A 22,712-nucleotide genomic window follows, 5' to 3' on the forward strand; every position below is an offset into this window, starting at 1 on the left:
ATTAATTCAAGATACTTTAAAATGCTTATTTAGTTTCTCTCATCCCAAGAACAGTTCTTAGTTGTTGTTGTTTTTTAAATCATTTTATTGGGGACTCGTACAATTCTTATCACATTCCATACATCCATTGTGTCGAGCACATATGTACATTTGTTGTCATCATCCTCAAAACATTTGCCTTCTACTTGAGCCCTTAATATTGGCTCATTTTCCCTCTCCCTCCCCACTCCCTCCTCGCTAATGAACCCTTCAAAATTCATAAATTATTATTTTGTCATATGTTACACTCTCCGGCGTCTTCCCCCGCCCTCTTCCCCCCCCACCCCCCAGAGGAGGCTATACGTAGACTCTTGTAATCGGTTTCCAACAGTGCATTACATTCCAAAGCAGAGTTCACAATATGGGCATTAGAATGGGCGGCTCCACAAACACTGCCAGTCAGTCTTCAGGTTGCATCTTTCACCTAGTTCTCTGTTAGTCAGGCAATGCATTTACCCCACAAATAAAGCGATAAAAATCTTTCTTACTGAAAATGAAGTAGGTAGACGCTACAGAGTCTCTCTCAGGTCTTAAGCCAAGCCACTTCTCCGGTTGAGCAGTGCCTGCTGGTCCTGAGGGTTCATGGCTTGATAATTAGACAGTTCTAAGGCAAAAGTAGCCGAGCCTGACGTTAGCGTCCGAAGCACAGTGGAATAGCCCTGATGAAAAGAAATAATTTCAGCTGATTATTTCATCCAATTTCCGCTCCCACTTTCTCCTCCTGCTGCTTTAGCAGGGAAAGGTGATGTTACTCATCTGGCTTAGCTCATTATTTCTTCAGACCACTGAATCATTTCCCCCAGAAGTACACACATTGTGGAGGACCGAAGACACGAGGAGCAGAGGTGTTCTTCAGTTGTATTAGTCCTGGCAAGGAGCAGGGTGACCTGTCCTGAAGGCTCTGGGTCTCGGCTGCCTGCCCCAAAGTCGGCAAGGCTGATGGAGAGTGACATGCACTTTCAAATGGCAGTGGTTGTGGTGGGGCACGTGTTGAGAAGGGAGGAATGGGCGTTTCCGCTGATGCCACACTGGTACAGCACACCACAACGTTGCTGGCCCTCGGCTTGGAACCCACCCCTTACTGGGCTGCAATCCACAGGACTGTCCTCATTCCTCCCCCCCCCCAACCCACGCAAACCGTAAGCTGTTCCATCTGATGGCTGAAACTTGCCAGCCCCATTCTTTTCAGGCCAAATGGGTGGGCTCTTTCGACTCGGCTTGTATCCCTCCCACATCGAGAACCTGCACTTGGCAGTCACAAAGCACCTACCATCATTTCTGCCAGGGGAACCAATCCAATAACCACTTTGTTGTCGTGGCGAGCCTGGATTTCCTGAATGTTCCCTCTTCTTTGTGCCAGGTCTGCCAGGACAGGGCTGAGGTGGTCTTCTGCCACTGCCACCTCGAGGCTCATCAGAGGCTCTAGCACTTGCTTCTCCGCTTTCTTCAGTGCCTACAGACATGACAGAGAAGGCTAACCCCACTGCTGCAATGGGAAATCTAATTTCTCTTTGCGGGGGGGAAGGGTGGAGGTGCAGGGGGGCTGTGATTCATACAAACTTTCAAATACTGCCTAGACTCAAGTCTAGGGCTCTAACCCAAGCAGACGAAAGTGTACTTGAATGTTCTTCATGAGCACCAACGAGAATGTCAAATCGGATAAACGTCAGCACTTGCCCGTGCGACACAGCATGTCTCGGGGCTCGGCAGGGCAGGCTGCAAAGGGTGAGGCTGGATTGTAGAACACTGAACACGGGCCCAGAGAACCACAAAATGGTTTTCCCTTGCACGTCGACTCATTTTCTCAATATTTCAACCTCTCGTTTCTTTTCCTGCCACATGTCACGGGAGGGAGGCATGAAGGGGAGAGGCTTTTAAAACACAATACTGAGCATACTGAAGATAGTAGAAATACTTTCTCGATTTAAAACACACCGTCTTGCCAAACGACTGACTGAGACTGTAGCTTTCAAATGCTCAGTCCATGCCCACAGAGAAACCAGAGAGCTAGCACGGCATCGGGGGAGGGGAGAGGAGTACCACTGGGAAGTCATGCTGACATACAACATTTCCATTGAAGGCACCAGTCGGACATCCTTCTTTAATAGCATAATTGCATCAGACAAACTGGTCAAGTCATTTTTGGATGAACCTTGCAAACACCATTAATACGAGCAGGTTTGATTTTAAAATTGACCCTGCTTCTTCAGTCTGCTGGAGTTCAAAGGCAGTATGATATTTTCCTCTAATTCGAACCCACTGTTTGGCAGTCAAATCAGGTAGGATGTAGCCAATGTCAGACAGGTCAATGGGAGTCAGGGTGCGAGAGCGGGCTCGATGATTTGCCCTCTGTTCTCCTTGCATGGAGTGGGCCTGCTCTTTCTGTGCCCCCCAGAACTTCTAAGGTCTTAAACCAAACAAACCGGTTGCTGGGCGACCCGGTGTATCAGAATAGGATGGTGCTCCACATGGTTTCAATGGCTGTTTCTCGGTTGCGGATCCCCAGGCCTTTCTTCTGAGCCTTGGTGGGTGTCTCAGAGCCTCACTTAGCAGTGAGCACGTGAATCCACTAAGGCCTTAAGAAAGGGCAATGCCATCGTCTACATTAAGCCAAGTAACCATTCTGGGAGACCCTTCCATCACGAATGACTGTAGGCCAAATCTCACATCTTTAACAATTGCTGGAGTTGGGAAAGGTAAACTGAGGAGGAAGTCCTGCTACAATTAAGAAACAGACAGGATGCTGTGTCCAACCTGGGTGTGCTGAGGGCAAGGGGCTGCCCTCTCCCCTCTTTCCTTTATACTCTTCACAGCCTTCCCCTTGGCAACATTATCTAAGGCAGAGTTTCAAAAATCTTCTGAGTCACGGAAGTGTCACATTCTGTCTGGCCCACGGCCGGTGCTCCAGCCCAGCACTTCGCCGGCCTGCTCTGGGACAGTATCTGAGTATCCTAAAACTTCCAATATGCTCCAAGCTGAGCTCATCATTACCTTTTCCAAACCCTTGGCTCTTCCCTTCCCCCATTCCTGCTGATGGAGCCACCAGTCCTCAGTTCTTGACCTGTTCCTAGTCCCCAGTCAGCTGAAGATTTCCATTCCTGTTGCTGGTACCTGGTTTAGACCTAGTTCATTTCCTGGCCTGCACTGTCTCTTCCCTATTCCAAACCTACATGCTAATGATTAGACTTCCCTTTCCAACACTGTGACTCACTCCCATTCTCAGATCATGGTTCAAACTTCTTCATGTAGTCTTTTTTTCCATTCCAATATTTTTAATCATTTTATTAGGGGCTTATACAACTCTTATCACAATCCATACATACATCAATTGTGTAAAGCACATCTGTACATTCATTGCCCTCATCATTCTCAAAACATTTGCTCTCCACTTAAGCCCCTGGCATCAGCTCTTCATTTTGCCCCCTCCCTCCCTGCTCCCCACTCCCTCATGAGCCCTTGATAATTTATAAATTATTATTTTGTCATATCTTGCCCTGTCAACGTCTCCCTTCAGCCACTTTTCTGTTGTCCATCCCCCAGGGAGGAGGTCACATGTAGATCCTTGTAATCGGTTCCCTCTTTCCAACCCCCTCTCCCTCTACCTTCCCAATATCGCCCCTCATACCCCTGGTCCTGAAGGTACCATCCACCCTGGATTCCCTGTGCCTCCAGCTCCTCCTATCTGTACCAGTGTACATCCTCTGGTCTAGCCAGACTTGTAAGGTAGAATTTGGATTATGATAGTGGGGGTCGGGGGGGGGGAGAGGGGGAAGTATTTAGGAACTAGAGGAAAGTTGTATTTTTCGCACCTTGACTGGCTTGTCTCCTCCCTTAGACCCCTCTGCAAGGGGATCTCCAGTGGCCGGCAAATGAGCTTTGGGTCTCCACTCTGTACTCTCCACCTCATTCACTATAGCAAGATTTTTCTGTTCTGATGAGATGCCTTATACCTGATCCCTTTGACACCTCGTGATCACACAGGCTGATGTGCTTCTTCTATGTGGGCTTTGTTGCTTCTGAGCTAGATGGCCACTTGTTTACCTTCAAACCTTTAAGACCCAGACGCTATACCTTTTGATAGCTGGGCACCATCAGCTTTCTTTGCCACATTTCCTTATGCACCCATTTGTCCTCAGCGATCGTATCATGGAGGTATGCACCCAATGATATGATTTTTGTTCTTTGATGCCTGATAACTGATCCCTTCGGCACCTTGTGATCACACAGGTTGGTGTGTTCTTCCATGTGGAGTTTGTTGCTTCTGAGCTAGACAGCTTCTTGTTTACCCTCAAGCTTTTAAGGCCTCAGACTATATCTTTTGATAGTTGGGCACCATCAGCTTTCTTCACCACATTTGTTTATGCACCCGCTTTGTCTTCAGCGGAAGGCGAGCATCATAGAATGCCAATTTAATAGAAGAAAGTATTCTTGCACTGAGGGAGTACTTGAGTGGAGATCCAATATCCTTCTACTACCTTAATACTAAACCTAAATATAGGCACATAGATCTATTTCCTCCTGTCTCACTATGATGCTCAGCCCCCTCCTGGTTTTCAGCAATTCCTCTTGGTTACATTACCCTTGATCATGCCCCACCAGGCCTCCCACACCCACCTCACCAATTTGGATCACTTGTTGAGGGGGGAAATGAGGAGCTGACACCAAGGGCTCAAGTTGAAAGCTAATGTTTTGAGAATGATGATGGCCACAAATGTACAAATGTGCTTGACACAATGGATGTATGTATGGATTGTGATAAGGGATATAAGAGCCCCCAATAAAATGATTTTTTAAAAAAGAAAGTAAAAAAAGATTTAACAAGATAGGGAAGGTGAGGGGACTTTGGGAGCAAAAAAATGAAAGCAGGAGGGGAGAGGGAGCACTAGAACTGACTGTGATGATGTATACAACTCACTCTAAAAGCATTCTAACCAGCAATCGAGAAAGAGAACAGGACGGCTGGGTCAGACACAACTTAGTCTTCCAGGTGATACCCGTGCTTTTTAAAAGGAGTCTGCAAGGGAGGTGGGGAAACGGGGAGCCAATAATAATGAGTACAAAATATCCTAAAACTGATGGTGGTGGTGACTGTACGACTCTGCTTGAAGTGGTTGAACTACTGAAGTGTATTATATGCAAATTATATGGCAATGAAATTATTTTGGGGAAAAAAAACAATCAGTGTGGGTACCCTGGCAGGACAGGTCAGGAGTTCGGACAGTTCCGTACCTTCTGAACGCATCTTGAGACACAGGCCGAAATCATAGTTGTGGAGGTACCGGGATGAACCCTGAGCGAATGTAAAGTAATGGCCACATCTTGAACTGGGAACCCAAGCAATGGTCCTAGGCAATGAAAAGGAAACGTGTTAAGGCTTCGATGCGCGGTGAGGAGGATCTAAGAAGTGACAGCAGAGAGGGGAAGCACTAACCAAGTTGGGAAGTGGGCTGAAATAATGCCTAACATAGGGAGCAGGTGGCACAGCCATCTCAGTGCTTTCCAGAACGATGGCAGCAGAGTGGTTGCGCGTTGGGCTGTTAACTGTAAGGTCAGTAGTTCAAAACCAGCAGCCACTCCGCGGGAGAAAGACTAGGCTTTCTACTCCCATCCAGATCTAGAGTCTCAGGAACTCACGCGGCAGATCTACCCGGACAGGGAGTTTAGTGTTTGATTTACCTTGGAGACATGCACCGTGGATTCCATTTTCAATAGCCTCTCGGGAGACCTTCAAAAGGTCTTCACTGACATCTTGAGCATACTCAATAACGGGTCTAACAGATGACGTTTCAACCGGATTTGCTTCTAGTTCTGCAGTCACAAGGTGCCGCTTGTCTCCTAAAGTTCTATCTAAGGTATCTGTAACCAGACAAAGTGAGTATCAGTGCCTCGGGGACTTGTTCCAGGCAGACAGCAGGGCGCCGCCCGAGGGCTCACAGGAGGCATGGCGGGGAAATGCCAACAATGGCAGCGACTGCGGTATTCTACAAAGACAGCAGCTACTTTCACGTTCATCGGTGTTAGAAAACTGCTTCGAGTGGCCTGCTAACACTGCCGGACAGGCAGTCAGTCACTGGGTTACAGACATCAGACTTGCAATAAGTGTGTGCAAAGTGTTATATTATAAATACTAAATATTCAGGGTCCATAACAATGATTCATAACAGTGGTGCTACTGCTGTTGTGCAATGCACTCTAAATCGTTACTATTACTCCGTGTATCTGGAAGTGGTGCTTGAATGTTTTCTGTTTGGTAAAGTACACTACAGACCCGACCAGCGGCTCTCAGCCTGTGCAGGTCGAATGGCCCTTTCACAGGGGCGCCCGATTCCTAACAGGAGCAAAATGACAGTGAGGAAGGAGCAACGAAAATAATGTTGTGGTTGGGGTCGCCACACGTGATGAACTGTATTAAAGGGTCGAGGCATTAGGAAGGTTGAGAACCACTGTACTACACTAAAACAAACATTTGACTACGGAAGATAGATTCGAACCTAGTACGTGTGAATAATGAAGCCACTGCTTCCTCACCAGTTCCCCCACCCCCACCCCTTTAACAAAATGCTCCTCCATTTGGTTTGATATTCTCAGCAGGAATTCTACAGAAGCACTGGTGAGGCCCTTCTGTGTAACTGGCTATCCAGTCAAGATGGTGTCTGCTTGCTATAGTGTCTTATAACTGTTCCACCCGCCCCACCCCTGCCCTCCCCACTGGAGCTAGTTAAGTATCTGTATGGAGACACTTTTATGGCCATGCAAGAATTCTGGATACGACTTCTTATACCTAGCATCCATGATGGTTACAAAATGATCACACTCCAACTCTAACCCCTGCCCTCGGCCCTCGCAGTCTTAGGAGCTGAACCTTGCCCCATTACTGTCTGCGTATTATCAGTATGAACTCTCACAGGCCTGTTTTTATCTTAATGGCCTACAGCTCATTATTTCATTATTGTGTTGTTAAAATTGCTTTAGATTTGGCCAGTGGAGCCTCTTCATGCTGGCTCCTCTATCCTTAGGGCACATCCCATCTTTTTTTGGGGAGGAGCATTTTCTTTCTCACATAGCAATAATTCCTTGGTGTTTGTGAGAATCTCTTGTTTCTTAATAATCCTTTCCATCCCCTCTTATTTCCTCAAATATAAGAGTCATCCCTCTTTTTATATTCGGTATCAGATCATTCTAATTCTCTGAAGCCTCGGCTGGTCTGAATCTGGAGTCTGTGGTTTCTCCTGACGTGGGCTTACTGTGCATTAACTCACGGCTTCAGGTTTACAAGCTCATTCTTTACTTGTCTACTTGCGGTGAGGATTTCTGTGAAGCCTAAGCTTCTCTAGGATTCCTTACGTTGATTTGTTCCCCAGGTTCCTTGAGACACACCAATCCATGAGCACCTAACACTTGGAATTTCTCAAGTCATAGTGCACATATAAAGTTAGGCTAAAACATGCATCAGGCAACTATGGTAACATGTCTGAGCGCAGAAGTGTCTGAGAGACCTCAGCACCCACAGCCTGGCAGACACATTTCCTAGGTCTTTCCCTTTGTGGAGAATCTTTCTGTCCCTCGTTACCTTTCCATGAGGATGGGGCCCCCCTAAAGCATGAGGTTAGAATTAGCCGGCGGATTCCTACTAAACAGCTGCTGGATTCAAGGCCGATTCCTCTTCCTAGATTCCTGTTCCTCTTCCCTTTTAACCTTGGAGAATTCCCCATCTGTTGGCAATTTCCATTATGTTCTAATTACCTCATATATTAATTTAAAAGATGGTCATTATTTTTTCCCCTAGCATCTTTCAGTTTTTCCATTTGTATTGTCCAGAAGCAGAAGCTCTCATGTTACTTGCTCCTATGTTTTATTTAATATTTAAAGATCCAGTGAAGCATAAATACCTAGCCTTTCACAAATTAGTGGTGTACATAAAGTACTTGAACATCTTTTCTCTACAAGGGGGCCTCAAAAATTTAGTGAAACAATTCCATTATCATGTCATTTCTTCCAAGAACGTGTTCAAGCCCCCGCACACATAATTTTCACCAGCCTGCCCACCTTGGAGGTGAGCATTGGTAACTATCCTATTCTTTACTTAAGAGAGCCAAACGCAAACTCTCATACGTAGAAAACTCATGCATGCGAAGTCTGGGGACAGAAACATGCTACCCGTACGTGCTCAGAAATGCCATCAGCACAGCACCCCCTACTGATTACACAGGGAACTCATTTCCCACTCACGGTAGAGGGAAACTAACGCATCACCTACAAACTCCTCCGATCGGTCTGGCAGTCAGAGTTAAACAAGCCGTCCGCTTTGGACCCCTTGCCCACTGAGCAGAAAGCTTGGGGGCTAAGTGGCTTTTGTAGAGGATATTATGATGGCAATGTCACAGGGCTTTCTGAGCTTAAAACAAACCAAAAAAGCATTCCAAAGAGCAAAAGCTAAGAATACAGTCTACTCTGAAGGCAGCACAGCCGTGAGCCTGGCATTAAGCAACGAAACGAGCAGAGAACACAGGAGCCAGTCCGAGCCCTCTCAGGTCCGACTTGTACTTTTTACCTGTGGCACGGACTGCGTTTAGGATGGTTTCACGGTACGCTACCTGGAGAGGCCCCAGATAGGTCTCCAGCCCATATTCTCTCTTGATTCGGTCATGAATAATCTCAATGTGTAACTCCCCCATGCCACACAGGACTGTCTGGTTGAAAGAGGAAGCAAACAGGAAAGAAAAATTACATTAATTATAAAACATTGTGTGAAAGTATGACGTTAATATGTTACTTTTCATTCATTACAAGCCAAGTTTCTTGTAATATTTTTCACTCTTAATCTACTGGTTTTTTGTTTGTTTTTCACTTTCCTGATTATGAGATTAAAAAAATATTTTTAAGGAATTATCTGCCATAAGACTGCTACACTTCAATCATTGCTATCATTTATCCCTTGCTCTTTCCTCCTCCCTCTATCCCCATGGTATCACTACTCCCGTTACTGCTCCTGAGGGGTTTCTCTGTCCTGGATTCTGTGTGACGAGAACTCTTAATTGTACTAGTGCACATGCTCTGGTCTAGCCAGATTGGTATGGTAGAACTGGGGTCATGATAGTGGGGGGAGGAAATGATAAAGGAGTGGGGAGGGAGGGAAAGGGGAAAAAGGAAAATGAGCTGATTCCAGGAACCCAAGCAGACAGCAAATTTTGAGAATGATGAGGGCAATGAATGTGTAAGTGTACATTACACAATTGATGTATGTATGGATTGTGATAAGAGTTGTATGAGCCCCAGTAAAATGATTTCAAAAAAAAAAAAAAAGACTGCTACACTTCAATAAAAAAATTTAAAGCAAATTATTTAGAGGTGGGAAAGCTTCAGAATAATATAAAGAGAATCGCTTGTCAATACCTTCTCTGTACAAACGTACACAGACCAACACCTGAAAGGCTCTTCTGCCAGTTTCCCCACTGGCCATCTTTGTTGAAGGGCATGAAAAAGCAGCTTAATTCTTCATTTTTTAAAAAGAAAGTAAACAGTAAAGTTTCTTTTCATTACTGCTGTTGTAGACTTTACAACCCATTAAATCAAATTACTACTTCATTTATCTGCCATATTAGAAAAAATAAAATCTTGCTAATTTTCTAGGTTAACTAGTTTGTCCCCTTTAAAGGTAAAATTACAATGATAAAAAAGGGGGCATCCCTTCTGAAAACGTTAAATCAGCTGTAGCCAAGCATCCTGAAGGCAATGTGGAATGTAATTGGATCTTTTCTCGAAAGTCGAGAGCACCCGTTCTTTGCCAGGCCCCTACTTTAGAACTTGGCCCCTCCCAGGGGGAGGCTGCCCCACTTCTCACCGTGTGATGTGTGCCTGCCATAAAAGGTGCCCTCCCTCCTTCCCTCCAACGCACTTTTCCCAAGTCTGCACAAAAGGCTTAAGGCTTTCCCTGTGGGTTGAACCTTATTTCACAATGTCAGAAACACTGTCTTCTGGAAGGTTAAAAGTTGGGGGAATAGTTTATATAACACAGTGAGATGTAATTATATTAAGGAGTTAAAGAGAATCTGTTTCTGTAACTTACCAGGCAACAAAATAATTGGACATGTATATTGAGGGACCCAAAATAAAAAGGTCATGTTTCCGTGGAATAAATGCTTCAGAAACATGCATGATGATCAGTGTGAGTAGGCTGAGATCCCGAGTGGTTTGGCAGCTGTGCAATGATATGATTATTGGCCACTTTGCAACCTGATGCCAACAGCCTGTTATGTAATTTGATATGAATGGCCAATCCGTTGAAAAGGGGATTTCCTTGGGAATGTGGCCCCATCGCGCGCGCGCGCACACACACACACACACACACACACTAACCACACAAATGCTTTTATTGAAAGCCTTCTGAGATTAAGGATGATTGAGCCTACTTGTCCAGAGTCAGGATCTAGCTTCACTTTCAAACTGGGATCTTCACGCTGAAGGCACTTCAGTGCATGATCCAAATCTAAGGGATAAACAATAATTGTTATGTTTCTTTGTTAAAATAACTCATTCAATCATTCCACGCCTTTCCTAAGACTGACAAGTTCACTGTTCTTAAGAACTTAAACTCTAGCAGCGGAGAGAAATTTCAAGCCACTAGAAGGCTTTGTAACGAGCACAGCAAAGGGACCCGAGAGTGACGGGAGGCTATGGGAGTGGGTGATCCAGCCAAGTCTCTCTGGACTGACTTTGGCAAAGCCACAAGTAGTAGAGAAAGCAAAATCCTGAGGAAAACGTGCCCCAGGCCCTGGCACGGCTGTGTACGGAACAGATTGCGGATGGAAAATGGCCAGACAGAGGTGGGTAGATCCGGACAAGCAAGGGAAGGTTAGTGGAGAGGAGCAGGGGGGCAGGTGGCAAGGACATACTGGGAAGCCCCTGGAAGGGTTTAAGCAGGACAGTCTGATGGTCGGATTATGTTTTGAAAAGATCACTTTAGAAGGTAATACAGTAGCAAGGTAACACTTTCAGAAACAAAGGCAATAGTGAGAAATGTGCAAAAGGAGTTTACGACCACAACCAAAGAGAAAAGACCATACACATTGCAATGACAAGTGCATTTGCATGCATATGCAAATGATCCTTTAAATCAATTAACTATACTCTCTTTATAAAGGTGCTAAAATGTGTCATAAACTACAGCTCAAGAGATGAGCAATGAATTAACGAGCTAAGCGTTACCAGTACCAGACATAGGATGTTCTTAGGGATATAAACCAGGGATCCCAGACCTGTGTTCTCCAACAAGATAGCCACTAGTCTGGAAACGAATCGTCTGTAGCTATTTTTACTAATTTGAATTGAGATGTGCTGCCCATGTAAAATACACACCATGTTGCAAAGATTTGCTAGGAAGACGCGAATGTAAACTGCCTCATTAAGAGCGTTTCTTATTGATCACGTGTGCAAAGGCGTTCCTGGAGGGTGCCAATGGCAAGCACACAACTATGAGCGGAAAGGTCAGGGGTTCGAACCCACTCAGCTGTGACTCAGCTGAGAAGCCTGGCCATGTGCTTCCCAAAACTCTCAGCCGTGCGAACCCCCGGAGCAGTTGCACTCTGCACACGTGGGGTCGCCACGAGTCAGAGCGGACACAGCAGCGACTTGCAGCAGTAGCAGCACGTGTCCAAAGAGCACTTTCAGCAGCAGCTGTGCAGATGAACCATTTGCAACCCCTCGGGACAGCTCAAGGAGCCTGCTGGGGTGAAACATTGACACAGCATTGTACCACGGGGTGCCAATAGAAGGAAAGGGGGGAGTACCCCAGCAGATAAAAAGGAACTGCTGGGAAGTGTTCTCCTCTGCATGGCCCACGTCCACCTAGCTACCTCACAGGAAGGGGGCCTCCTTTGATCACAAAGCCATTTCCTCTAATATACAGGTTTGTGGCCTTGGATTTTAATTGGCTGATCCAATTTGCAACAGCACTATTTGAATTTAGGTGCCCACAGAATGCTTAAAATATAGACTTTCACAAGTAATATTTAAATAAAGAGCTCTTCAGTTGTTTTCTGTGGGCAGTCTCTGCCCTTAAGCATGTGGCTCCTCTTCATTGACACCAGGAAGCCACTGGTGGATTTTAAGTGGGCAGTAACATGACCTGATTATGCTTGGCACGTGGTCAGCTTGGATGTCATTGGGCACCCAGAGTCATGTGACCCCATCCTTCTCTAGCAGAGCAAGGACTGCGCCTAGCTGGTCTGCGTGTTACAAGGTAACAGGAAACTGCAGCAAAACCCACCGCGACTTAACTGCCCTTCCTCTGCCAAATGGACAACACCCAGTTTACTTCACCCTTCCAGCCTCACACCTGCAAGCAGCTTTCTTTCACGTCAGCATTCAGGGAATGCCATCGAGACGGTCAAGACAGGGAACCCTCCCTCTCTCTTTCCCCCTGGGTCTTCAGGAAGACGTGGGAGGCAACACCATCAGTTGTGTTTGTATCTACACTCTGAGTCTCCCTTTCTTCCAAGGGCAAAATGGCGCCTAAACCCACTGCTAGAACTGGAACGTTCGTCCTTGAACAGATGAATATAGAAATTCAGTGCAGAGCAAAGAGGGAGGTCACACGAGGTGACGCTTGAGCTGAGGCCTCCGGAAGAGTAATCATTTCCATGCAGACACATTCAGGAGGTCGCTTTAGCAGGCTGGGGGGACAGGTGTGAAGAAAGGGCAATGCGGGAAGCACGGCCCAGGTAAGCAATCTGCACCCCATGACTGAGTATCAGCTGTTTTCATCTGTATGAACGAGGCGGCTGGTTCAGAAAAAGGAGAAAGAAGTTTCAAGAGATGAGATCAGGCAAGAAGGCTGGCTGCTACTGCAGGGGCTGCTAGCTGCCCATCATTCTCTTTGTTGCAGTCTAGCTACAAGACGGCATCTTCCAGACTCACTTGTAATTGGGTAGCCATATTTCTATGTCTTGACCAATGACACGTGAACAAGACCTATAGGAAGTCTTCTTATAAGAGAAGGGGCACATCTTCTCCCCTTATTCCTTCCAGTGCTCAGGAATTCCAACCTGAGGCCCCAGGTGCCAGCAGCCAACAGGGCATGAGGCTGACATGGATGCCCACTCACCAGACCCTGGATTACCAACTCAAGGCTTCTTGTACAAAAAAGAGAAACTTCTGTCTCATTAAAGCAACTCTTATCTGGGAATTTTCTGTTATATGTTACCAAATCTAATTGTAGAGTTCAAATCATGGGCTTTATATAGTGTATTGAAGAGTTTGGTTTTTACGTGATTAGTAATGAGAAATCACTTAAGAATTTTGAGCTAAAATGTTAAAGAATATGTAATGTAATACTCAGAAAGTTAAATGTGAGTGGCCAGAGTATATAAAAATATTCACTGGATTCTAGAAATTGAGCTGAGGAAAAATGGAGAAATGATGGCGAGGAACTCAATTGTGTACATTAGAGGAAATGGTCTCTTTGGTGATCAAAGGAGGTTTCGTTCCTGGGAGGTAGCTCGGTGGACGTGGACCTTGCAGAGAACACTTCCCAGCAGTCCCTGACTCAGTCTTACCAGCAGATCTGTGTGTGCCTTTTTGTCTGCTGTGGTACTCACCCCGTGCTTCTTTTCTTGGCACCCCATGTTACAAAGCTGTGTCAATGGTTTTACCCCAGCAGGTTCCTTGAGCTGTCCCTAGGGGGTGCTAGTCTACCTACTAACTATAGTGAAAGACTGAATGGTCCAGGGACCAATTACTTAAGACTCCCATAGACTGAACCACAGCATAAGGAGGGAGAAGGCATGAGACAAACAGTCAAGATCTAATCAAAGAAACAGATTTAGAAAGATCCAAACACTGGAAATAATGGAGACCAACTACAGTAAATTGGGATAAAACTTAACTCAATGACATCAGAATTATTTTCTGGGAATACTACAACTATGTCCAATCAACGACCAGGGCACTAATTGACTGAAACAGCAGGCCTGTTTGTACCTGGTTGCTTGGCCACTGAAGGGGGTTCTATGGTACAGAAGAAAACAGGCTCTGGAACCTCGACGCCAGCCAGCAACAGTCTCTGTGCTTCATGGTCGTGTCTGGGTATCTCAGCTCCGTCCCGTTCGGCTCGACGCGCAGCAGCTAAGGCAGAAGACTTGGATGACACGATGGTGTCTCCGGTGGCTGTCTGGAAGCGAACAAGGTGGCATGGAACAAAACAGGCTGGTGGTAAGCATTCCACTTGCAACGAGAATTACAAACTTAGAGGAAGTTTGACATGGCCTCTTCCTCTCACTTTAACTTGAGAGACAAATTCCAAAGTTAAACATAACTTTTTAGAAGTAAAGCTGATTTATATTCTAAAGTATGAATATTATCCAAAACAATGCTGAGAAAAATCCTTCAGAATAAACCATAACACACACACACACACACACACACACGACATCCAATATTTATTTAGTAAAACAAATAAAACCCCTCCCTAAATTTCCAATCTTCAGACAGGTTAGCTAGAAATGTACAGTATTTTTCTTTTTTTTTTTTAGGGCTGAATGATTTGGTTTATATTCTCTTCAGTTTAAAAACTTCATTTTTTTAAAGAAATGCTTGTATTTCTTATTTTATGTATTCTCTCTACACAAAGAGATGTATGTGTGTTTTAATAGGTTCCCTGGGTTTTTAAAAAATAATTTTATTGGGGGCTCATACAACTCTTATCATAATCCATCCATCCATCCATTGTGTCATGCACATTTGTACATTTGTTGCCATCATCATTCTCAAAACATTTGCTTTCTACTTGAGCCCTTGGTATCAGCTCCTCATTTTCCCCTCTCCCACCCTGCTCCCCTTCCCTCATGAACCCTTGATAATTTATAAATTATTATTATTTTGTCATGTCTTACACTGTCTGACATCTCCCTTCACCCACTTTTCTGTTGTCCATCTCCCAGGGAGGTTATATGTAGATCCTTGTAATCGGCTCCCTTTCTACCCCTCTGTCCTGAAGGGATCATCTGTCCTGGATTCCATGTTTCCAGTTCCTATCTATATACAGTATTTTTCTATCAATAAGGCTCATTTACTACTTTACAGAATCCTCGAAAACATACAATTAACCAAGTGCCCCAACTATGCAAAATCGGTAACTTGCTCTTGGAGACACCAGTTATGGCTTAAACGTTGACGCTGTTCCCTCCATAGACAGGCGCCCGGTTTCTGGGAGGACAAACCCTAAAGAAAAAACCCCTTCCTGCTGTTGATTCTGACTCGTAGTGGCCCTGAGGGACAGGGCAGGACTGCCCCTGTGGGTTTCCCAGAGGGTAACCCGTCTTGCTCCCACCACGGGGTTGCCCTTGCGAATCACAGCCCAACGCAGAACCACTGCACCACCAGGGCTGCGGGGACACTTCCATGCAGAAGCCCAATATCCCGGCCGTGGGAAGTTTCTACTAAAGGATGTTGAAACTTACCATTCGTCATGAAGAGCTTAGGAGTAACACCAGGAGTAACAAGGCGGACCCTAACTGCCGCATAATGCCAATATCCCATTTAGAAAGAAAATCCATTAAATCTGACCCCTTCAAAACACACAAAATTTAACTTGCACAACAACAGAAAAGGTCAAGGGGCCCCTGAGGAGGCAGTGGGCCTCATCAATAATGCCAGGACGGACACAGAGACAGACGGAGGGCGAGAGGGGCTGTGCAGGTTGAAGAATGTGCTCAGTGGCACTGAGATGGACGTGGGGCAACCGTGGACTGGTGAGTGGTCTGCCATGTGCATTCTCAACAGCACCAACCAAGCAGATATGATTCAAAAGGAAGTGAAGCATTCCTTCCTCCCATGCATCCATCCTTCCCGTGTCTAAGGAGTGTCCACTGTGTGCAATGCTGGGATCCAGGGCCGGAGGGCAGAGCAGTAATCAAAACAGACCAAAGCCTCATCCTCTTGAAGCCCTCATTGGCAAATTCTCCCTAGTTATTACATGAACCATTATAAGGCTAGGTGAAATTATTTCCCATGATCAAAGCAGGAAGGAAACCTAAATGGGGTCATCTTTCCTATGACAACGCGCATGGTGTTCTCGTAATGCGGTTGAGCCAGCTCCCACTCAGTGACCTTCCGTTTCACAGCCCCAAACAGTGCCCAGCCCTGTGCCAGCTTCATGAAGCACGTATCTGTATCTATACAGCGTGTCTTATTTAACTTGGATTTGAACTGTAGTCCACACTGTTTGTATTCTTCTCAGTGGCTTTTCTGCTGCTACAAAGTGACTAATTTCAAGGAAAAGTTTAAATAGTGATCTCCTAGAGACACCACGTGGTCACTTACCTGTTTACACCCAACAGTCAAAGCAATGTTACCAGCAGTCAGTGAAGGGATTTCTACATGTTGGTCGGCAAATGGCAAAAGCAGACGGCTTATTCTTTCCCTGTAAAGCCACAACGGACATTAGTAAAAGTGCTTGTAAAGAAGTAATGCATTCTTAGGAAACAACCCAAGTGTCTACTTACGTGCAGTTTCCATTAATATTGTGGACGGCTGACTGGGGTTTGAGTGAGCCCGAGTAGATGCGCATAAACACCAACGGCCCTCGATGCTGGTCGTGCAGAACTTTAAATGCCAGTGCACATAAGTCTCCCTCATACCACTGCCTACGAGGTAAAGAAGGCATTCCAGAGAGGCTCTAAAACACCACTGCTACCATCTGTACAGACTGTGACATCAGTTACTGCAGGAACATACACTTGCTGTCCGACAAAGCCCCCTCTTCTGTCTCCCAAGTTAGCCAGCCCATTATGTACTGTCACTATGCACCCCTCCCTCTTCCTCCACGGAGCTCACGCTTCAAGAGACATAACCATTCCTTCCGCAAACGGAAAGTCATGGATTCGGTCCTCTTGCAAATCGTCCCATTATCAAAGAACAGACCTGGACACATCACACCACTTCTGAAAATGACTGTAAACAAATAGGTATTTTCCAGTGATCACTATCATGCTCTCCTCTCATCTGTCTAGTTGCATACATACATACATCTAAATGATAAACTTGAAATGGTTTACCCACCCAATATTCTTCTAGAATGATGTTCTAAACTGGCATTCTTTGATAGGTTTCAGAATGTTTGGAGCCTTGTGCATATGTAAGCTCCATTTTTTATTAACTCCCAAAGAGTCCATGATTTGATTGTACAATTCTTCTTAATAGGGGTGAACTACTGAAGTCAACTCCTATGTGAGCTATATGCAATAAAATTGTTTTAAAGAAACAGAGTCCATGGCCCACAGTAGGTTGGCTATGTTGTTAGGTGCCAGGTGTCAAGTCGGTTCCAACTCACAGTGCCCCAGTGCACAACACGACGACACGCTGCTTCGTCCTGCCCCATCCTGACAACCCTAGCTGCTTGGGCCCACTGCTGCAGCCGCTGCTTCAATCTGGCTGAAGAGGGCCTTCTGCTCTGTAGCTTTTTACTTTACCAAGACCGATGTCCTTCTGGACCTGGCTCCTCGTGATAATACGTCCAAGAACGTGAGATAAAGTCTTGCCAACCTCGCTCCTAAGGTGTATTCTGTCCACACTTCTTCCAAGACAGATTTGTTCTTTCTTCTGAAGGTCCAGAGCTAGACACCTCCATCACAGTATTTCTCCAATCTTGCTCCTCTTCTCTCCCACTTTCAATTTTATCAAACAAATCAAATACTGCATTCCACACTATTCCATTTGCTTTATTATCGTTAACTTGTTTAATCCTTATAACAACCCTACAAGATAGATCCTATTATTCTCTGCATTTTACAAATGAGAGCCTAATCAACCTGCCCAAAGTCTCACATCACGTAGATGGAAGAACAGAGATGTACGGCCAGGATGTACAGAGTCCACATGAATCACTCTTTCACCATGAGGTCTCTCCAGTTTAGATATGGAGCAGGGTGATCATAGCCTCCTTACCAGAAGTAAAGCTTCGGGTCCCTGCCAATTTGCACAACAGTCACTCAGGTAAGAGGACTGCTCACTGAGTGCAAAGCCATTAGCGGCCACCGGAGGCAAACCTGGACCTGTCTGTCCAGCCACAAAATAGTTTGAGCTGATGAAAATCTTGAAATCTCAATGAGTATAAACACATCTCCAGAATATTTTTCAAACATCCCTATATACTAGCAGCCAGCATGTTTCCTTCCTTCCTTCACTAAGATGGTAAGGGTAAGACAGCCATCTGTTCTTAGCGTCATCAGTGAACATGGCAGCTGTCCGTTTCAAGTACAGACGGTCGTAGTTCTGTACGATTTTCAGTGGCATTCATTCGTCACCTGTCCTAGGGTTCCAGAATGGCGATTTCACTTCTCTTCCTACAGCAGGGTCTCTCGTTCCCAAGGCTGTCGTGTGACTCAATGTGCCTGTGTACTTACAGGAACTCACAGCTGCGCTCTTCAGGGGACGGCAAGTACAGAGTAACAGCATCTAGCAAGGGCTGTATCCCTTTGTTTCTCAGGGCGCTTCCACACAGCACTGGCACCGCCGTCTGAGCCACGGTAACTCTGTGTATTGCAGCCTGTAGCTGTGAAGCAGAGAGAGAAGCATTGCATTTGTAGTCTCCCGGTCTCTGGCAAAGACTCCGAGCCCTTCCCTAACCGCCTACCCAAAGTAGCATTCCCGAGCACACACCCGCCTCTCTATCGCCAGGGTGGTGCTGGGTGGCAATGAATCGGGTTTCAAGGCACAGTGACCCCACATGGCAGCACAGAATGGCCTCCGAAGGTTCCCGAGGCTGCGTCCTTATGGCAAAACTTTCTCCTGTGCAGCCACTGGATGGGTTCGAACTGGTAATCTTCAGTTAGCGGCAAGCGCTTAACCATTGAGCCACAAGAGCTCCTTTAGAATATATCAAATACTAAAAAATTTTTCGTGAATAAATGAACAGATATACTTGTGATTTAACACTGTCTAATGGAAGAACTAGTCAGGCATTGAATCTGCAGCTCTGGGAGAGGAACATATCTGATTGGAGCACACGGGAGCAGATGAATGAGGTTGGAAGGAGAGAGTGGAGCACATCCTGGCCCACCAGGCCTTGAGGACGATGTTCCCGATTAGAGCAGCCAGTCCACAGAGAGGACCACATGGCCAGCGCCACTATGAGACGACGTCCCTCACTGACCCATAGCCCTACAGGGGACAACACTGGAAACAGTGTGGGAATTGCGCCCAAACTGATGCCACCACACCGAGGCAAAACACTAAGGGCATGCAACAGAACAGCAAGGGAATGGAGTGGCCAGGTCCCCAGGGAATGCTGAAGGTGGACTTCGGGGCCAGGGCCAGGTGCCCCAACAGACCAGACTGGAAAACACTCCTAAAGGCCAACAAACAGTCCTTGAACTAACTACAAGCTTTTCTTTCTTACTGTGTTTTGTTTTTTGTCATTAGTTTGTTATTGTTGTTGTTTTGTTTTATATTGTTGCTTGGTTTTGCTCTGTCTTGTTTTTGTGCATGTTATTATCTCTGCAGGTCTATCTAAATAAGATAGGCTGGATGAACAATCTGAAGGAGAAAACATCAGGACCGACAGTTCCGGGGGACATGGGAGAGAGGAAGGTAGGGGCAAAGGAAGTGGTGTTAACAAACCCAGGGACAAGGGAACAACAAGTGATCCAAATCAGTGGTGAGGAAGGTATAGGAGGCCTGGTAGGGCGTGATCAAGGGTAATGTAACCAAGATGAATTACTGAAACCCAAATGATGACTGAGCATGATAATGGGACAAGAGGAAAGTCAAAGGAAATAGAGGAAAGAGCTAGGAGGCAAAGGGCATTTATACAGGTCTAAATAAAGGCATATACATATGCAAATATATTTATATATGAAGATGGGAAAATAGATCTATGTGCATATATTTTTAGGTTTAGTATTAAGGTAGCAGAAGGACATTGGGCCTCCACTCAAGTACTCCCTCAATGCAAGAATACTTTCTCCTGTTAAATTGGCATTCTATGATGCTCACCTTCCCGACACAACCACTGAAGACAAAGCAGGTGAATAAGCAAATGTGGTGAAGAAAGCTGATGGTGCCTAACTATCAAAAGATATAGCATGTGGGGTCTTAAATGTTTGGAGGTAAATAAGTGACCATGTAGCTCAGAGGCAACAAAGCCCACATGGAAGAAGCACACCAGCCTGTGTGATCACGAAGTGTCGAAAGGATCAGGTATCAGGCATCATCAGAACAAATAATCTACCATAGTAAATGAGGAGGGGAGTAGAGAGTGGAGACCCAAAGCCCACTTGCAGGACACTGGAGATACCCTTGCAGAGGGGTCTCGGGGAGGAGACAGCCAGTCAGGGTGCAATGTAGCAATAATGAAACAATACAATTTTCCTCTAGTTCCTAAATGCTTCCTCCTCCCCCACTACCATGATCCCAATTCTACCTTACAAATCTGGCTAGACCAGAGGATGTACACTGGTACAGAAAGGAGCTGGAGACAGAGGGAATCCAGGGAGGATGATACCTTCAGGACCAGTGGTGTGAGTGGCGACACTGGGAGAGTGGAGGGAGGGTGGGGTAGAAAGGGGGAACCGATTACAAGGATCTACATGTGACCTCCTCCCTGGGGGACGGACAACAGAAAAGTGGGTGAAGGGTGACGTGGGACAGGGCAAGCTATGACAAAATAATAATTTATAAATTATCAAGGGTTCATGAGGGAGAGGGGAGTGGGGAGGGAGAGGAAAAATGAGGACCTGATGCCAAGGGCTTAAGTGGAGAGCAAATGTTTTGAGAATGATGAGGGCAATGAATGTACAGATGTGCTTTACACAATTGATGTATGTATGGATTATGTTAAGAGCTGTATGAGCCCTTAATAAAGTGATTTTTAAAAAAACAATATAGCATCTGGGGTCTTAAAGGCTTGAAGGTAAACAAGTGGCCATCTAACAGAGATGCCCACACAGAAGCAGCACATCAGCCTGTGTGATCATGAGGTGTCAAGGGGATCAGGTAACAGGTATCAGAAGACCACAAACAAACAAAAAACCAAATGAACATACAGTTGAGAACAGCAGAGCTTGGAGGAAACACCCAAAACCCATCTGTAGACAATGGGACATTCTCTCACAGAAGGATCGCAAGGAAGGGAGGAGTCAACCAGCGTGAACTATAGCACTGTTGAAACACACAATATTCCTCTGGTTCCTTGAGGCTTCCTCACCCTCTACTATCCTGACCCCAATCCTGCCTTTCACTGTGGGCTAGACTGGAACATTTACAAGGTACAGATAAGAGCTCAGGACACATGGAATCCAGGTCAGATGAACTCCTCAGGAAGAGAAATGGAAGTAGTGATACCAGTGGGGGAAGAAACTGGGGGAAAGGAGACAGCAGTCAGTATAAAGTTAAAAAATTAATAATAATTTATAATTTTTCAAGGAGTCACAAGGGAGGGAGAAGGAGGGTAAAAGAGCTGATACCAAGGGCTTAAATGAAATGTAAATATTTAGAAAATAATGATGGCAACATATGTACAAATGTGTTTGATACAATTGATACATGTATTGTTATAAGAGCTTTAAAAAAAAAGACCTCAGACACAAAGTAAAGCTTGGGGATGCTTATGACATTGTTAAAGATGGTCGGCTCTTTTTTAAACTGTGAGTTCTTTGGAAACAGAACACATGTGACATCACTATAAAACCTAATAGTGATCGCCGCTAAGCACTCAACTGCTCAGCAGTAAGAAATTCCAAGGATGATGGCATTCCATTCAGTTTTTCCCAGGGCTCATTTCAAGTCACTTAAAAATAATCTCTCCATCTTCCATGCTCTTGTATTGAATAATAAATAGTTGGATTTGGTGAGGTTAGTTCTAGTCTCATTTAACACTTAGAAACACCTACTTAGCAACGCATATGTTTCAAAGAATCTCCATGCCATCAGTGTTGTACTTGCCAACTCTCTGATTGGATGCATCACACAAGAAAACAGAAACACAAAGACCTGTAGTAAATTGTCGATCAAGATTTAAACCAACTGGGAAGGAGGGAGGGACAGAGAGAGAGAGAAGAAGAGAGAGAAATGATCACTGTAATAGTAATGATTTCATTTTAATGTTCTTATCATTTTTGTTTAAGCCAGCATTTTCTACCAGTTGCAAAGTTAAACAAAGCACACAAGACAAAGAAATTGAACCACATCTAAATATTTGATCAAAGTGATTGAAAAACTAAAATTTACCTTTTCAGCTGGTAACAAATCAAAATTTTCACTGAACTCTCCTAATACCAAGTCAGCAAATTCATCATCCAAATCTGCAACCTGTCAAGAAAAGCTGAGTTGTATAACTTGCATTTACTCTCATGGTTATTAACTTAAGTCTAAATATCATAAATATGCATAATCCAAATAGGTCCAGCCAGCTACATGATCTACCTTGTCCAAGCCAAGCAACAAAAAGGAAAAGGGAAAGGGCTTTATTATTACTATTTTCCGAGACTGAAAATGAAAGCTATGCTATTATCAATGTGGCTGTAACTCTTCACAGGAGTAGAAAGCCTCATCCTTCTCCCACGTAGGGGCCAGTGGGTTCGAGCAGCTTACCTTGAGGGTAGTAACCCAAGGCATAACCCAGTACACCACCAGGGTTCACAAGACAGCCATACTGAGAAAAACCATAAGGCTTATCGGAT

General features: G+C 45.2%; 1 protein-coding gene across 4 annotated transcripts in view; it reads right to left on the reverse strand.

Moving 5' to 3' along the window:
* Nucleotides 1-303: 303 nt before the first annotated feature.
* Nucleotides 304-22,712, reverse strand: part of GFM2 (GTP dependent ribosome recycling factor mitochondrial 2) — a 43,335-nt gene continuing 20,926 nt past the window's right edge. For 3 of the 4 annotated variants that reach the window (XM_075541171.1, XM_075541173.1, XM_075541174.1), the window contains 11 exons: nucleotides 22,261-22,341; nucleotides 18,438-18,586; nucleotides 16,539-16,679; nucleotides 16,357-16,456; nucleotides 14,017-14,206; nucleotides 10,449-10,525; nucleotides 8,591-8,729; nucleotides 5,716-5,895; nucleotides 5,269-5,384; nucleotides 1,310-1,492; nucleotides 304-698 (listed from right to left, as the gene is read on the reverse strand). In XM_075541171.1, the coding sequence (XP_075397286.1) occupies nucleotides 570-698; nucleotides 1,310-1,492; nucleotides 5,269-5,384; nucleotides 5,716-5,895; nucleotides 8,591-8,729; nucleotides 10,449-10,525; nucleotides 14,017-14,206; nucleotides 16,357-16,456; nucleotides 16,539-16,679; nucleotides 18,438-18,586; nucleotides 22,261-22,341 (1,485 nt within the window). In that variant the 3' untranslated portion in view covers nucleotides 304-569. The remainder of the gene's footprint in view (nucleotides 699-1,309; nucleotides 1,493-5,268; nucleotides 5,385-5,715; nucleotides 5,896-8,590; nucleotides 8,730-10,448; nucleotides 10,526-14,016; nucleotides 14,207-16,356; nucleotides 16,457-16,538; nucleotides 16,680-18,437; nucleotides 18,587-22,260; nucleotides 22,342-22,712) is intronic. The other variant, XM_075541172.1, reaches the window with a different exon arrangement.

This window comes from Tenrec ecaudatus, chromosome 2 (assembly GCF_050624435.1).
Source record: "Tenrec ecaudatus isolate mTenEca1 chromosome 2, mTenEca1.hap1, whole genome shotgun sequence".
Taxonomy (NCBI): domain Eukaryota; kingdom Metazoa; phylum Chordata; class Mammalia; order Afrosoricida; family Tenrecidae; genus Tenrec; species Tenrec ecaudatus.